The sequence below is a fragment of the Heptranchias perlo genome, chromosome 11 (assembly GCF_035084215.1).
Source record: "Heptranchias perlo isolate sHepPer1 chromosome 11, sHepPer1.hap1, whole genome shotgun sequence".
NCBI classification, from domain to species: Eukaryota; Metazoa; Chordata; class Chondrichthyes; order Hexanchiformes; family Hexanchidae; genus Heptranchias; species Heptranchias perlo.
In genome coordinates this window covers 3,358,940-3,377,572 of record NC_090335.1, presented here as the reverse complement: position 1 = coordinate 3,377,572, position 18,633 = coordinate 3,358,940, and the positions used below count along the sequence as shown (strand labels likewise).

The window sequence follows — 18,633 nt, the reverse complement described above, 5'->3', positions numbered from 1 at the left end:
CTACCCCACCACCTTTACCTTTTTTCCTATCCTTCTGAAGTGTTAAATAACCCTGAATATTTAGCTCCCAACCTTGTTCACCTTGCAACCACGTCTCAGTAATGGCCACGAGATCATACCCATTTGTTTCTATTTGTGCCGTCAATTCATCTATCTTATTATGAATTCTGCGTGCATTCAGATAAAGAACCTTTAATTTTGTCTTTTTACCATTCTTTCCTACCCCGGCCCCATTTGCTAGTGCACTCTTGTGTTTGTACGTTCTGTCCCTTCCTGACACACTCTGTTTATCATTACTCCCATCACTTTCCTGTACTACTTCCTTGTCTTTTCTCTTTATCAATCTAAACTTCGCCCCACCTGAGCCCTCCCCCCCCTCTATTTAGTTTAAAGCCTTCTCTAAATCCCTAGTTATTCGGTTCACCAGAACGCTGGTCCCAACAGAACAGCTCTCTCTTTCCCCAGTACTGGAGCCAGTGCCCCATGAATCGAAACCCACTTCTCCCACACCAATCTTTGAGCCACGCATTCATCTCTCTGATCTGATTTACTCTGTGCCAATTTGCTCGTGGCTCAGCTAATAATTCAGAGATTTATTACCTTTGTGGTTCTGCTTTTTAATTTAGTCCCTAGCTGTTCAAACTCCCTCAGCAGAACCTCTTTTTTAGTCCTACCTATGTCATTGGTACCTACGTGGACCACGACAACTGGATCCTTCCCCTCCCACTCCAAGTTTCTCTCCAGCCCTGAGGAGATGTCCTTAACCCTGGCACTGGGTAGGCAGCACAGCTCTTGGCTGCAGAGAACAGTGTCTATCCCTCTAACTATACTGTCGCCTACTACAACCACATTCCTTTTTACTCCCCCTCCCCTTGAATGGCCCCCTGAACCACGGTGCCGTGGCCAGTTTGCTCATCCTCCCTGCAGTCCCTGCTCTCATCCACACAGCTTGCAAGAACCTCGTATCTATTGGACAAGAGCAGAGGCTGAGGCTCCTGCAATGCTCCCTCCTGGATCCCCGCACCTGCCTCACTCGCAGTCACACCCTCCTGTCCCTGACCACGTGCCAATTCTACAGTATTTAGTCTAAGGGGTGTGACTGCCTCCTGGATCACAGTGTCCAGGTAACTTTCTCCCTCCCTGATGCCTCGCAATGTCTGCAGCTCAGACTCCAGCCCCTCAACTCGAAGCCGAAGTTCCTCGAGCCGCAGACACTTACCGCAGATGTAGTCGCCCTGAACAAAACTGTCCAGTAGCTCCCACATATTGCAGCTGCAACACATCACCTGCCCTGTCATAACTATTTTATTTATTTAATTAATTACTACAATGCCAATCAAATTATTTTTAGGTTGAACCAAGTACTGGCCTTGTTTAATTTATTAAATTAAGTTTAGTTTTTAAAAAAAAATGTAGTTTTATGCTCTAAGTTACTGAACCCACAGTCCTAAAAAAGAAAACAGAAGAGATTCTCACCACCAACCACCGACCTGCCTTACCTGTGACAAGGGGTTTTGTTTGGATAAATTGGAGAAAAACTATTTCCATTGGTCAGTGATTCAGTAATTGTAAGATAGAAATTAAAAATCATCAACAAAAGAAAGAAGGGAGAAGTTAGGAGAACTTTTCTTTATACAGAGGGCTGTTAGCACAAGGAATGCCACACCTGAAACAATGGGGGAAGCAGAATCCCTAATAATTTTTAAAGTGAAAATGGATAAATATTTGAAGAAGAAAAATGTAAAAGGGTATGGGGAAAGTGCAGAGGAATGGGACTCGGTGGGTCGCACTTTCAGAGGTGAGTCGGCCAAATGGACTTCTTCTGTGCTGCAAAATTATTTTTTATTTGTTCTTGGGACATGTGCAATAGCAGGAAGGTTGTATTTATTACCTATCCTTAACTGCCCTGAGGCCATTAACAGTAAAGCACATAGGAACATACAGAATTGACAGGCAGGAAAAGACCAGCTGGTCCATCAAGTCTGTCCCACACCATGATGGCCAGAGCATCCTGAATAAACACTTCGCCCCCCGCCTTCCCCCTCCCCCCCCCTCCCTGACGATCCGGATTCTTTCCCCTCAGTTTGGTTCAGTAATAACTGAAGTCGAATACATTTTAAAGTTCAACACATCTTTAATAGCAGGGTTCTTAGTCTGCAGCATTGATTTGGACTCCTGATAGAGTCCCTCTATGCTGGCAGAGCAAGAACAAAAACATACAGAAATCCACACGTTTTTATACAAATCAATAGGGTTGGAACATACTTAACGAGGGTCAACACCAATCATAAGCCGGGCATAGGTTGCCATGCGAGGTTACATTATTTCCGGCCAATCATAAATCGTCCATGTGCTGATCATGCTGCTGTTAGACATCAAAGGGGATAACTTCCTCACTTTCCAACTTGGAATGTTCTTCCCTGTTCCTTCTGTTCCTTATCTCCCAACCTGGAATGTCTTTCAACTTTGGCTAAGCTCGTTACCTATATTGATCTGCCATAAACATGGAGACATTCAGACCAGTCCTTGACTCACATCAAAGACCTATCATTGATAAGACAATGCAGGCCTGCTGACTAAGCAAACATATGGCCCAGCAGGAGGGCCAGGCCACTTGTATCAATCTCAGTTACTAACTAATTAACCCTTTCTAACCATTTTGCATTCTGCTTCTTTGCCACGTAGACATTTTAATATTTTACTAAAAACTGACCACGGAGGGATTCTCATTCCCCCCTTTTATCATATCATGATAACCAATTATTACGGTGCTCACTGGTTCTGCAGGTTCTGCAGTGCAGCAACATTCAAGTAAGCAATAAACTATAAGAATTATAACAATGAATATGACCAGCCCTTGAACTAGAGAAGTCCCAATAGAACACAGACATGTTTCATCAATACGCCTTTGTACTCTTATCTGTTCTCAGGAACAGACTCCTTCTAAACATCTCTCAAGTAAGCTGCGAATGTCCTTGGTCAGCTAAACCTATTCATGTCAGTTTGAAAAGGCTAACATAGTCACATATCTTATGGTGCTTTATATTTTGTTTCCAGCCTAACTAGACTGAATGGTACCTTTCAGACCATTTTACACCTGTGAATTGGTGCCCTCCCCATTATATCCCTTAATTCAAATTCTCCCTACAATATCCCATTAGATGCTGTACCTCAACTTAACCAGGTTCCCTTCGTGTTGGCCACCAGTGCGGGTGGAAGAGAGGCAGAGCATCTGATAATCCTATCAAACTATAATTGTCTTCCCTTTTACATGCACCTTACCCCAGCGGGTGCTACTCCCGGTACCATTAAGATGTGTTCTTAGTTGAAACCACAGAGACAATGGGGACATTCTCACCCAGGCTCTGTTTTACTATCTTTGCCAAACCCTTCATCCTCTACTTACATTTATTACATGCAATGGAAATCAAGAAGCACATTACAACAAACTGCACTGCGACTAATACATATGAAACTAATCTAATCCAAAGATGGATCTGTATATTCAGTCCCAAATTCCAGAGGTCATTTCACCAGGTGGTGACTTTAATTTGGTCAATGTCATGCTTAATGTTGTTATTGTCCTGTTGTAGGTTATAATAAACCTTCTGGGAGAGGCGTATCTCCATTCGCATTGCTTCCAAGTATTTAGGCAACAGGGGTGTCAGATACCCAAATGTGTCCTGATATTCTTTTAAGTCCTTTCTGACATTCTCAGAAACTTGTAAGGTGGTGAGGTTATGCCGATGTATCTCTACCAGTTCCTCGGGTCCAATCCGAACCAGGACTTTAGAAATGGAGTAGAATTCTGGACTTAAAATATCACAAGTTAGATTGGCATATTTAAACGTTTTCAAATTAGTTGTAACACAATATTCGCCCTCTCCGGCATATACCACTTAAGTGGGTTTTAGATCCGCCTCTAGGGCCTCCATGGTACAGTTAATATCCTGATTGGTACCGGTATTATTAAACCCACACTGTGCTTCTAGGCTGTGTCCAACACTATGTGGACACACAGTGACAGCATGTCTAGTAACACATCCCTTTAATTTTGTTCCAGCCAATCAGCTTAAATCTACGTCCTCTAGTTCTTGAACCCTCTGCTAGGGGAAACAGGTACTTCCTGTCTACTTTATCTGGGCCCCTCATAATCTTATAATTTTGTATCCATCGTGCGGATATCTTCTAAATATTGTTTCTCCCAATTTTATTGTTAACTGATGGGAACCTAACCCTGAATTTTGGAAATCCAAATTACTGTGTCCCTTTTTACTTTAATTTCAGTCCTTTTGATTGATACCAGTGTTTCCTGACTGTTTCATTAATTAGTTGGTTTCTCTATGGACCATGTGTCAGTGCCTTGTTTAAAAGGATTTCTCACTCGCCTGGACCACATTAACCATTTTCCTGTTGTGCTGTTTTCAAGTAACTGAGCCTGTCTGAGACTCATTCTTCACTGTATCTTCTTCATGTATCTCCGCATACTAGCAGCATCTCATAGGAATGAGCTTAGTGTTCTTGGATATTAACTTTCTGCTGGCCAGTCTCTTCTTCCTCATGGTATTTCCGAACATTTTCCATGGCACACATCATATGTCCTGTAGGATTCAGTCCTGTAAAAGCAACTGGTTTGTTTAAAGAGTGGTTGCAATAGCTCACCAGGCCACAGGCCTTTGTAATCGTGTTCTTCATCCTGATCTCCGTTTCAGATGATGGCAACATACATTTGTATCTTTTATGTCCACTGTAGCCATTCTTAGGTTTTCAGGTTATCTTATCAAAAAGATCAGGGGTGTCTCGAGTGCTTATCTCCCCCTGAATGGTCCAGATGTCAGGGTAGTGGCCAGGCTATTGAGTGTAGTTTTCTCATTATTCATTATAGGCAAGGACACAAATATCTCCACGAGAAAGCTATCAATTTACTATTCTCAACTACACTTTCCTGACTTCCACTAGATTGTATATTTATGCCAGATTGATTTTTTATCATGCCCAATTCAATGACTTTAGAGAAATTCCCATATCTCCCCACCTCGAGCACTCTGTCTCGGAAGACAACAAATAGGCTAAAACAAAACAAATCAAAATGTTTTCAAAAGAAGAGAATCAGGTTGATATCACCACGCTGTGACATTTGGTATCCGCTGATGTCTGCAGCTAAAGTCTTAAATCTTTAACACCACTGGATCGTTTCCTGCACCAAATTTCTCCAGCAAAGGTTGCACCGTAACTTTGTAACTACTCTGGGTAATCCTGCACCATCAACACTCACGTGGTCCCAAAAAAAAAAACCAGGGTCACCTGTTTTAAAAGAAACACAGAAAATCCATTGCGGCTCTTCTTGAGAGCCCAAGTGATTAATTTGTCAAATCTTCATTTATTATTTATTTATCCAAAGGAATAATCCCTATACCCAAAACAAATTTATAAAACAAAACAGGAGAGAGAAAGTGCCTAGTTTCACTCTTGCTCTCTCTCTGAAGCACGCAGCCTGTCTGAAATAAACACTGTCTCTCCCACATACAGATGTACGCAGGGCTGCAGACTGGAATTTCTAACTCCAAGTCCTAATCTCTGTGTTTTCAAGATGTAACCACATTAAGCAGATATCATTAGTAGCCGCCTGCTAAGATACGTTATATTCCTCTTTTATTAATTTATTAATGGTTTGGGCATGTGTTTCTAGCACTGTAGCTATCCTTTGCAAATATATGGTCAGCATTTGATCCTCAGACAATTCCTTATCTGTATTTTCATTTATCTTTTAATATATCTTTAATGCGAGACCCTAAATCTCTGACCTTTTGATCTAATGTTGCCAAATCAATGGTGTTAACAACTGAGGCAAAGGCAGTTGCTATATCACTTATCACAGATCTTTACGTCTCCATATTTGCCTATCTCTTTTTACGATGTCCACCTCCATTCCATGTCGCTCTTTGTTTTAACACTTGAGTTAGGAGGTGTTGATCTAATTGTTGAGTTTTCTTAGCATTCTCAATGCGAGTTATATAATTTGTCAGGGAAGGTCTCCCCTCTTTGGTCAGATCTTGTATTCTACTATTAATTTCAAATAAAATTGAATAGCCCCAGAACTTGTCAAAACTTCCTTATCATACTGTGGCAGGGTAAAACTGATAGGTGTTTAGTACCCTGTGTCAGTACATAGCTCAAGTAATGGACTTCCAATTGTCTAACCTATGCGTCCTTTTCATATGATTTGTTTTACATTTCTTTCTTATCAATTTTTCACAGTAGCGTGAAAACTTATATCTCAGTCAATTGTAGCCTTTGGCATTTCCGAGTAATTGGGACAATTTTACTAATATAACCTATACCAATTATTACCTCATGTTCACCTGTGTTCTGGGCAAGCCTCAGACAGTTCTCAACCGACTGGGTCATTTCTATCTGTTTGAACTGGTCTTGGCATGACAGTCTGGCTTCTTGGGATGGAAGGGGTTAATATTAACTTGCTCTTGTGGTAGGAGTAACTTGATCCTTCTCCCTTTTGAGATTAAGTTCCCACCTTCAAAATTTCACTTCACACAGGTTTGACTGATTTTTTACTTCTCACATTTGTGGATTGCTTTATACTATATTTTTGCACACTATTTTTTCACATACTTTTAGTGGATGTGATTATAATCAACGCTGCGAGCTGTTCCAGCTTTCCGACTTTTCCTATCACAATGATCCTGATAGTTTTTTAATCTATCCCGTTAATTTTTAACCTCTTTTTAAACCACAGCCAATCACAAAATAAACATTCAAAATGCCAATTTTTTGAAGATCCCATGTCTGGAATTTAACATGCCCACACTTTATAAGAACCAGAATTCAACAGGTCACTTAACCTCAATAACTCCAATTTTAATTCAGCAGTATCAGAATTAAACACACGACAAGACAGATACATTACACAAAGGAAGAAAACACACAAGACACAGTAAGAAGGGGGCGTAGCCCACAACACCGACAAAAAAAACACTGATCAAGACGGGCTTTTTAAAGGGACAGTACACTTAAACAACAGAACCTTTCTTTTTTGGGTCTCTGTCTTTTAAACATTTGTCTAGTCACTTAATTCTATCCATATTTTTTTACAGTACTGTCTCCATAAAGCAATTAGTTCTTTGGCTGAGGTACCTCTGTTATTTTTCCAAATTAATTCCTGAGCCTTTTTTTCGGCATCTAAGTTTTTATCAATAGTTCCAGTTTATATCCAATCACCAGGAACTTAAACCCTGACTACCCTCAGTGATATTAACCACTGACCGACCGCTTACAAGTTATTCCCTCAGTGATATTAACCACTGACCTCTTCCTGCTATTTCTGTGTATTCGCCAGACTGACCTGAATCTTGTAAGGACACCACACGAGTGTTAGCGATTGGACGATTCGTCATCAGACTGACGGATTGGAGGAAAACCGACATAGTAAATTAAGACTACTTACATCGGGGCGCCATTTCCTTCCTCCGTGTCTGAGACAATCCGCCTCTTACTCCGCGAACTCTCGGTGAACGACCGTTAAGATCCCACCGCTGCCACCAAATGACGATCCGGATTCTTTCCCCTCAGTCTGGTTCAGTAATAACTGAAGTCGAATACATTTTAAAGTTCAACACATCTTTAATAGCAGGGTTCTTAGTCTGCAGCATTGATTTGGACTCCTGATCGAGTCCCTCTATGCTGGCAGAGCAAGAACAAAAACATACAGAAATCCACACGTTTTTATACAAATCAATAGGGTTGGAACATACTTAACGAGGGTCAACACCAATCATAAGCCGGGCACAGGTTGCCATGCGAGGTTACATTATTTCCGGCCAATCATAAATCGTCCATGTGCTGATCATGTTGCTGTTAGACATCAAAGGGGATACTTCCTCACCTTCCAACTTGGAATGTTCTTCCCTGTTCCTTCTGTTCCTTATCTCCCAACCTGGAATGTCTTTCAACTTTGGCTAAGCTCGTTACCTGTATTGATCTGCCATAAACATGGAGACATTCAGACCAGTCCTTGACTCACATCAAAGACTCTACATTGATAAGACAATGCAGGCCTGCTGACTACGCAAACATATGGCCCAGCAGGAGGGCCAGGCCACTTGTATCAATCTCAGTTACTAACTAATTAACCCTTTCTAACCATTTTGCATTCTGCTTCTTTGCCACGTAGACATTTTAATATTTTACTAAAAACTGACCACGTAGGGATTCTCATCCCCGCTCCCCCCCCCTCCCCGCCCCCCCCCTCCAAACACACACACACACACACACACACACACACAGCCATGTAAACTCCTGGAAGAGGCAAAAGAACAGAGAAAAAACCCCAGGAAAAAGTACTCTGTAAAATCCCTCTCCGACCCCCTCAGACGACCGAAACCAGTCCAGGAGATCACACGGACCGAGTGTTATCTATAAAGACACTTCCCTTCTATATGATGTGATCTCTGCCCCAGTCAGGAACCGATCCAGCTCCCTCTTGAAGGCAGAGACTCAGCTCCCACCACACCAGCCGGCAACACATTCCAGAGACTCACTACTCTCTGGGAATAGAAGAACCGCCCAACGTCCAGGCTATTCCCACTCTTCCATAGTCTGAACTCTTGTCCCCTGGTCCTCCCCAATCAGTCAATCTCAATAGGCACACTATCCAGCTCTTTCATTATTTTATAGACCTCTATCCAGTCGCCTCTAAGTCGACGCTGCTTTAAAGTAAATGGTGAGAAGGATTATCCACTGCAGCTCGAAACGCCATGAAGTCAGTGAAGGCTGCACCACCTGCCCAAAGCCAGCATCAGGAATCCCGAGCCAAACGGGCAATTGGCTGCACCTCGCCCTAGTGGGAGTGTGAGGAATCAGCCAGCTCCTACGCTGAGCTGGCCGACAGGTCAGGAACACAGGGGCCAAACTGGAAGGCTTTTTACAACAGAATGGCAGCTTCCAATCTCATTTATTTCTGGTGCGAGCCAGAAATTACAAACAATTTCTCAGCTTGCCATGGGCTGCGAGTCCACTATCATAACCATACCCATTCCACCTATGATTCTAACCCACATTTCCTGAGTTGCTTTGAGCTAACTATGTCCCAACTCAACTGTATAAAACACTGGCCAGGCCTCAGCTGGAGTATTGTGTCCAATTCTGGGCACCACACTTTAGGAAGGATGTCAAGGCCTTAGAGAGGGTGCAGAAGAGATTTACTAGAATGGTACCAGGGATGAGGGACTTCAGTTATGTGGAAAGACTGGAGAAGCTGGGATTGTTCTCCTTAGAACAGAGGTTAAGGGGAGAATTAATTAAAGTGTTCATAATTATGAGGGGTTTTGATAGAGTAAATAAGGAGAAACAGTTTCCACTGGCAGGAGGGTCAGTAACCAGAGGACACAGATATAATATAATTGGCAGAAAATCCAGGGGAGATGAGGAGAAATGTTTTTACTCAGTGAGTTGTGATGATCTGGAATGCACTGCCTGAAAGGGCGGTGGAAGCAGATTCAATAATAACTTTCAAAAGGGAATTGGATAAATACTTGAAAAGGAAAAGTTTGCAGGACTATGGGGAAAGAGCAGGGAGTGGGACCAATTGGATAGAACTTTCAAAGAACCAGGACAGGTACGATGGGCAGAATGGCCTCCCTCTGTGCTGTATGATTATATGATTCTATGAACTTGATATAATTGCTGCAGTCAGTCACATGTCTCAGCCAGGTCCCCAAAGGAGGAGCCAAGTCATTCAAATATGGATTTGATTGGTTGCTTATAGAATCATAGAATTTTACAGCACTGAAGGAGGCCATTCGGACCTTCGTGCCTGTGCTGGCTCTTTGAAAGAGTTATCCAATTTAGTCCCACTCCCCAGCTTTTTCTCCATAACCCTGCAAATTAGTCCTCTTCAAGTAAATGTCCAATTGCCTTTTGAAAGGAATCTGCTTTTCCCACCCTTTCAGGGTGTGCGTTCCAGATCTTAACACCCTCTGTGTGAAAAAAAAATTCTTCTCGTTTCCCCTCTGGTTCTTTTGCCAATTATTTTCAATCTGTGCCCTCTGGTTACCGACCCACTTGCCAGAGAAAATAGTTTCTCCCTACTTGCTCTGTCAAAACCCCTCATAATTTTGAATACCTCTAATAGGTCTCCCCGTAACCTTCCCTGTTCTGAGGAGAACAATCCCAGCTCCTCCAATCTCTCCACATAACTGAAGTCCCTCATCCCTGGTATCATTCTGGTAAACCTCCTCTGCACCTTCTCTATGGCCTTGACATCCTTCCTAAAGTGCGGTGCCCAGAATTGTACACAATACTCCAACTGAGGTCTAACCAGTGATTTGTAAAGATTTAGCATAACTTCCTTGCTTTTGTATTCAAAGTCAAGTATCTCATACACTTTCTTAACCGTCTTATCAACTTGCCCTATCACCTTCAAAGATTTGTGTGTGTGTACCCCCAGGTCCCTCTGCTCCCGCACCCCCCTCAAAATAGAACCATTTCGATTATACTGCCTCTCCATGTTGTTCCTCCTAAAGTGCATCACTTCACACTTACCCGCATTAAATTGCCATGTGTCTGCCCATTTCACCAGTCTGTCTATGTCCTCCTGAAGTCTGCTACAATACTGCTCACTATTTACTATGTTGTCAAATTTTGTATCATCTGCAAACTTCAAAATTTTACTCCCTTCGTCCAAGTCCAGGTCATTTATATATAACAGGAAAAGCCATGGTCCTAATACCGACCCCTGAATGACCCCACTGCATACTTCTCTCCAGTCAGAAAAACATCTGTTCACCTCTACTCTCTGCCTCCTATCCCTTAGCCAATTACGTACCCAACTTACCACATTCCCTTTAATCCCATGTGCTTCTATTTTCCAAATAAGTCTGTTATGTGGCACTTTATCAAATGCCTTTTGAAAGTCCATATATACAACATCTACTGCACCACCCTCATCAACCCTCTTTGTTACTTCATCAAAGAACTCAATGAGGTTAGTCAGACATGATTTGCCTTTAACAAATCTGTGCTGGCTGTCCCTCATTAACCCATGGTTTTCCAAGTGAAAATTAATTTTGTCCTTGACTTTAGTAGTTTTCCCACCACTGACGTTAGACTGACTGGCCTGTAGTTACCAGGTTTATCCCTCTCCCCTTCTTGAATAGGGGTGTAACATTTGCAATCCTCCAGTCCGCTGGCACCACTCCCATATCCAAGGAGGATTGAAAGATTGTGGTCAGAGCTTCTGCTATCTCCACCCTTACTTCCCTCAGCAATCTAGGATTCATCCCATCTGGACCGGGTGATTTGTTCACTTTGAGTGATGCCAACCTATTTAGCACCTCCTTTCGATCTATTTTTATCCTATCCAATATCTCTACTCCCTCCTCCTCGACTGAGACATTAACTTCATCCTCTGCTTTAGTGAAGACTGATACAATGTCCTCATTCAGTACCTCACTCATGCCCTCTGCCTCCTCAAGATTTCCTTTTTGTTCCTAATCGGGCCTGCTGTTACTTTAACTATCCTTTTACATCTTTTGAATCGAATAGACAGTTATTTCAATTTGTTTGGTCATTTGAAAGGATAATCGAGTGGTGTGTAAAATGGGCGGCCAATCTGACTGCGTGAGTTTCCTGCCAGGCGGGTTATGTTAAAATTATTTGCGGGGAATGTGTTTAAAGACATTGGTAAGAAATAGTCAGGCCAGATAGCTCCCATAGACGGTGCAAAAAGAAGGAATGCAACTATCAGGTAGGAGTGTGTGCATATTAAACTTTAGTGTAGTAGTTGAAAACTATTTGTTATTTTCAACTTATGTAAGGAGCTATTTAAACTCAATAACAACTGTAAAATCTAAGTTGAGTTTCTGCTTCTAGTCACTTGTTCTTTTACTGTTCAATCAATTTGTTTGGCACTTGAAACCTAAGTTATGACCTAGTGTAGTGTTATTTCATCTGATCACTAAGTTAGGTGGCTCAGTAAATAGTGTAGATGGGAGCAGAAAGTTACAAAGGGACATTGAGAGATTGAGTGAGTGGGCAAAACTGGGGCAGATGGAGTTCAATGTGGGAAAGTGTGAGGTCACCCACTTTGGACTTAAAAAACATAGATCAAAGAATTTTCTAAATGGTGAGAAGCAGGAACTGAGGAGGAGCAGAGAGATTTAGGGGTCTAAGTACAGAAATCACTAAAAGCTAGTGGACAGGTACAAAAAATAATCAAAAAGGCTAATGGAATGTTGGCCTTTATCTCAGTAGGCTGGAATACAAAGAGGTGGAAATTATGCTACCGTTATATAAAGCTCTGGTTAGACCCCACCTGGAGTATTGAAACATAGGAACAGGAGGAGGCCATTCAGCCCCTCGATCCTCTTCCACCATTAGTTAGATCATTGCTGATCTGTATCATAACTCCATCTACCAGCCTTGGTTCTGTAACCCTTAATACCCTTGTCTAACAAAAATCTATCAATCTCAGTTTTGAAATTTTCAATTGATCCCCCGTCCCCGACTCAACAGCTTTTTTGGGGGAGAGAGTTCCAGATTCCCACTCCCCTTTGTGTGAAGAAGTGCTTCCCGACATCACCCCTGAACGGCCCAGCTCTAATTTTAAGGTTATGCCCCCTTGTTCTGGACTCCCCCCACCAGAGCAAATAGTTTCTCTCTAACCACCCTATCAAATCCTTTAATCATCTTAAACACCTCAATTAGATCACTCCTTTACCTTTTATATTCAAGGGAATACAAGCCTAGTCTGCAACCTGCCCTCATAATTTAACCCTTTTAGCCCCGGTATCATTCTGGTGAATCTGCACTGCACCCCCTCCAAGGTCAATATATCCTTCCTGAGGTGCGGTGCCCAGAACTGAATGCAGTCTCCAGATGGGGTCCAACCAGCACTCTGTACAGCTGGAACATAATTTCCACCCCGTTTGTATTCCAGCCCTCATGAGATAAAGGCCAACATTCCATCAGTCTTTTAATTATTTTTTGTACCTGTCCACTAGCTTTTAGTGATTTCTGTACTTAGACCCCTAAATCTCTCTGCTCCTCCACAGTTCCTGCTTCTCACCATTTAGAAAATATCTGATTTATCTTTCTCAGGTCCAAAGTGGATGACCTCACACTTCCCCACATTGAACTCCATCTGCCCCAGTTTTGCCCACTCACTCAATCTCTCAATGTCTCTTTGCAACTTTCTGCTCCCATCTACACTATTTACTGTGCCACCTAACTTAGTGTCAGCAAACTTGGATATATGGGCACTATTCCTTCATCCGAGGCATTTATAAATATAGTGAAAAGCTGAGGCCCCAGTACAGATCCCTGGGGAACATCATATTCTGCCAATTTGAGTACATACCCATTCCCCCTACTCTCTGTCTCCCACCTCCTCACCAATTCCCTACTCAAGTAAATAGTTTCTGGGCACTGCACCTCAGGAAGGATATATTGGCCTTGGAGGGGGTGCAGCGCAGATTCACCAGAATGATACCGGGGTTAAAAGGGTTAAATTACGAGGTCAGGTTGCATAGACTCGGCTAGAATTCCCTTGAATATAGAAGATTAAGGGGTGATCTAATTGAGGTGTTTAAAATGATTAAAGGATTTGATAGGGTAGATAGAGAGAAACTATTTCCTCTGGTGGGGGAGTCCAGAACAAGGGGGCATAACCTTAAAATTAGAGCTAGGCCGTTCAGTGATGTCAGGAAGCACTTCTTCACACAAAGGGGAGTGGGAATCTGGAACTCTCTCCCTCAAAAAGGCTGTTGAGACTGGGGGTCAATTGAAAATTATAAACTAAGATCGATAGATTTTTGTTAGGTCAAGGTATTAAGGATATGGAGTTGAGGTACAGATCAGCCATGATCGAATTGAATGGAGGAGCAGACTCGAGGCCTCCTCTTGTTCCTATGGTTGCTGCTTAGAGAAGAATTACAGGGAGAATTACATAAGGGGCCTGCGATTAAAATCAGGAGGAGTGAAGTGGTGAGTTCTCTGTCCAGTCCCTGAGCACGCTACATATTTACCGAGATATCTGGGCAAGTGAAAACACTGTCCGGGAGATGAGGAACAAAGGCTTATCTACACGAGTAGTCTCAGATACAAAAGCCAAAAAAATGAAGAGTGAAAAATGGGTAAAGGAACCACAGGAACGTAACACGGACCTGATTCTGATTAAAGCAGTCTATATATATATATATATATATATATCTATCTATAAAGAGATGCAGTCTGGATCCAAGCTTTAATATGGTATATAGCCTACTGTTTCTTGGATATTTGATACTTGATACCTAAAAGGGGTCCCACCTTCATTAAAAATTATTTGTAAACAAATGAAAACTTAATTGCATCTTGAAGAAAGACATCACAAATAGGCCACGCACTGCTGGTTACAGGATGATTTTAAAAGGGGAAGATTAAAAAATAACAATAAAAGATAAATTCAACATTTCACAACTCTTACAGGCAGCATCTTCAGAAGTGACTATAGCTGTGGAGGTCAGGTGTAGCAAGTGTAATAGATTGCATATTAAAAAAACCCTTAAACTGTTACCCAGGTAACCCCAATTACAGGCAACTTAATTATAAGTCCATCTTTGGAATTAATAAGTAAGCCGTGTCTGAACTGCATTCCTTGCAGCTTCCCACTACAGTTTATATCCATTGTAAACAAGTCACTCGGCCCCACTGAATACGGCTCATGCCCTTCCTCTGTGTGGCCTGTGACAACTGGCTAGTTGACATCCTGTTTAGAATCATAGATGCCACTTGCAAGAGCAATGAAACGTCACCTTCTATCTTTTTAGCCTCAATGTTTGATTTTTTTGGACTGTAATCCACACTAAGAAACCTTTAGGAAGAATAAATCACACCTCCTCTGTGTTAATTCTCATCCTCTACCAACATTTTGAAATTTTGTGCAAAAGGAAGATCCGTGCCATCAATTTCCTCAGGGATTCTCCATGTTCCTCGAGGATTCTCCCAATCGACCCCCCGCCATGGAACATTGTTTGTACATCGATCCGGGGTTTCCGCCAATCTTTCACCGAAATTACGGGTGTCGATCAGGAGATCCCCTGAGGAACATGGTACTGGTATACGAGTGTGTTTAGTGGTACTGGTTAACGCTGGTTAGTGCTGTTATTAAGATCCCTTGTAGAAGGTTCATTAAATGGAATATGCATCTTGTTACATGGTAAGCACACTTGGAATTCTAATACATAACTGGACAGGGTACTTCTTTGTCTTTAAAAGCTGTAATGTTAAAATAAGGCAGTGACAAGCAGTGGGCAAGTCCAGCGTGGCCATTAATTGCCTATCATTCTCTCCCATCAGGAATGATCTCCATTGAGGAATTCCGCCAGACCTGGAAACTGTTCAGTTCCCACCTACACATCAATATGGACGATCAGTGTATCGATGACTTAGCACGGAGCATTGACTTCAACAAGGACGGCAGTATAGATTTCAATGAGTTTCTGGAGGCTTTCCGTTTGGTACAGAAGGATAATCAGTAACACCATAAGAAGTGAATGTAAACATTGATCAAGTGTGTCTTGCCTGAAAACCAAAGTTCGTCCAGTTTCATATAGGAGTATCTGTCTGTGGGATTTTTTCATGTTGATATGCCTGTAATGTACATATCATTCTTGTAATAAATGGAGAAATACAGTTCCTAAATGTCCCATCTGTTTTATTTATGACTTAGGGTCATAAAAGTAAAATAGTCGCTAATAAATCCAACAGAGAATTCTGGAGAAATGTCTTTACCCAGAGAGTGGTTAGAATGTGGAATTCGCTACCACAAGGAGTAGTTGAGGCGAATAGAATAGATACATTTAAGGGGAAGCTCGATAAACACATGAGGGAGAAAGGAATAGAAGGATATGCTGATAGGGTGAGATGAAGAGAGGGAGGAGGCTCGTGTGGAGCATAAACACCAGCATAGACCAGTTGGGCTGAATGGCCTGTTTCTGTGCTGTAGTTTCGATGTAACTCGATGCAACGTGATGTAATTCTGTTTTGCTCTGTGTGATCATTGTTATTGTATGGTGAGAGAATATTCCACAATATCCAGCAGGTATAATATTGGCCAGATGCACAGCACAGACTTGCGTTCCGATTTTAACTTAGAGCTGGAATCAGGTAGGGGTCAAAGCAAGCAGTAAACCCCAACCTCCCCCCCCCCTGACCTCCCCCCGACCTCGGCAGTATGAGGCCTAGGTGATCTGAACTCCGGAGCCTCCTCTGCCTGCCCCTAGTCAACTGCCCACCCAAAACCGGTGGGAAATGACAGCTGGCCGGTGAGCGGGAACAGACTTTCGGGCAGCCAGAGGTTGAAGGAACGGTCTACGACACTCAGGTAAGTCGTGGGAAGGAGGTTTTGGGGAGTTGTGTGATCAGCATGGGGGGAGCCAGGGAAGGCCTAAACTTTCCTTTCCAAGGAAAGTAAAAATAACTTCCCTCTTTGGGCCTTTTCTGGCCCCGACTCCTCTTCTCATTGACTTCACCTGGTGGGAAAGTCATAACCACTTCCCCACTCAAGCCACCAGTTAAAATAGCAGTCAGGCCCAATGATGTCATCGGAGCCCGATTAAATCTGCATATTTAAAGAAGGACCCTGACAGTTTCTGGCAGGTGTCCGTGCTGCAAGCTCAGAAGAGCAGGTTAAAATTGGACTCACTGTAAGGGGGCAGGACATCGGCGGGTAAGCCTTCTGACCAATTTTAACCCACCCGATTTGCTCCAGATGGGCAGAGTTAAAATGGCTCCTTTCATTGCTCTAAACTCCAAAGTTAGAAGGCCAATCAGTACCACCTCACCGTTCCATTTCTCCCACACTTAACTTTATGGTTTCCTCCAGTAAGATTGCTGAATTCTGCCTAACTTGAGGCCAGGTTAGTGTTATAGGTTCATATTGACTAAAAGCCCTTTTATATTACAAAGTTCAGATCTACTGTTGTTAAAAATGCCTAGTTGATATGACAAGATGGTTTTCAATAGTAGCCAGAGCTGAAACAAACCCCGGCCTTGCTCCAGTTAGCGATCGGCATAAAGAACGATTCCAATGGGTGCGTTGTGAGTCTCTGGAACTTGCTGGGCGATTTATGTCGCTCCGCTGTTTCCTTCACACAAAGGGTATCTCGCCCTTGACCTCTCCGTTATTTTTAAGAACTTGCTAGATTTGCACATTAATTGCCCTTTAAACACGCCATTGAAAGTTAGGGCTGGTAATTAAGAGTGTAAGTACCCTTTCACGATGTGATAATTGTTAATGCTAATCAACTCTCTGGCCTAGAAAGGGAACAACATAAATTGTTCAACCTCATTCCTGCAGGTAGTAACTTCTTCTTATAGATTTTTAAATTTTGAAGTTTTTTCTTACTTTTCCTTTCCCTCACTTTTTTCTCTCTCTCTTAATCCAATCTTTCTTTCCCTCTTTATTCGCTTTCTGTACCTGATTTGACTCTAATTCACCCTCCTTCTCCTTCATTCCTCTGTTCCTTTAATCTCATTGATTAAGGAGATACCCTGTTGGTCCTGCCATTCACTAAGGTCCCAGATGCCCTGTTGCCCTCACCATGCCGTTATCAGCTCGCACTCCCAGCAAGTTACAGGGCAAAAATTTCCCAAGATGAAGGGTGAGGAGGAAGTCTAACTAACAGTGCACGTCACGAGGTGCCCCACTCCAGCAAGATCTGGCCCATTAATTTGCTTACCTGCAGTTTTTTGGAAGTTTTAATGCCAGGAGTGCCCTGAGTTGCCAGTGAGGCTCAGTACAGGTGAATGATAGCGATATCACATCATTCCTTGGATAGAGGGGAATGGCAGCACTTTACTACCTCAGCCTGGTAGCACCACCACCCAGATTTTCACTACAGGCAGAGGAGACACTGGCATTCAAGGTGCAGCATGAAACCATCGACTTTGGTGATGATCACTGGCTCCATCTTTAATAGCAGTGCTGCTTTTATACTGTCAATTTACTAAAAGTAAAATTCACAGTATGACTGGGATAGAGGCCTAACTTGGACTAAACTGATTTTATTTCGGACCTGTCGTTGCTTACAGACCAGTGATTCTTATTTTGTCCCTCTAAACTGAATAAGATAAGAATTTGATTGAGTTTTTTGAAGGGGTAACCAAGAAGACGTGCAGTAGACGTGGTCTACATGGACTTTAGCAAAGCCTTTGACAAGGTACCGCATGATAGCTTGTTACATAAGGTTAAATCTCACGGGATCCAAGGTGAGGTAGCCAATTGGATACAAAATTGGATTGACGACAGAAGACAGAGGGTGGTTGTAGAGGGTTGTTTTTCAGACTGGAGACCTGTGACCAGCGGTGTGCCTCAGGGATCGGTGCTGGGTCCGCTGTTATTTGTTATTTATATTAATGATTTGGATGAGAATTTAGGAGGCATGGTTAGTAAGTTTGCAGATGACACCAAGATTGGTGGCATTGTGGACAGTGAAGAAGGTTATCTAGGATTGCAACGGGATCTTGATAAATTGGGCCAGTGGGCCGATGAATGGCAGATGGAGTTTAATTTAGATAAATGTGAGGTGATGCATTTTGGTAGATCGAATCGGGCCAGGACCTACTCCGTTAGTGGTA

General features: G+C 42.6%; 1 protein-coding gene across 2 annotated transcripts in view; it reads left to right on the top strand.

The window, feature by feature from the left end:
• The window catches only part of ppef1 (protein phosphatase, EF-hand calcium binding domain 1), a 159,409-nt gene extending 143,719 nt beyond the window's left edge, over positions 1-15,690 (top strand). For both annotated transcript variants that reach the window (XM_067992435.1, XM_067992434.1), the window contains one exon: positions 15,352-15,690. In XM_067992435.1, coding sequence (XP_067848536.1) covers positions 15,352-15,533 — 182 coding nt within the window. In that variant the 3' untranslated portion in view covers positions 15,534-15,690. The remainder of the gene's footprint in view (positions 1-15,351) is intronic.
• Positions 15,691-18,633: the final 2,943 nt, after the last annotated feature.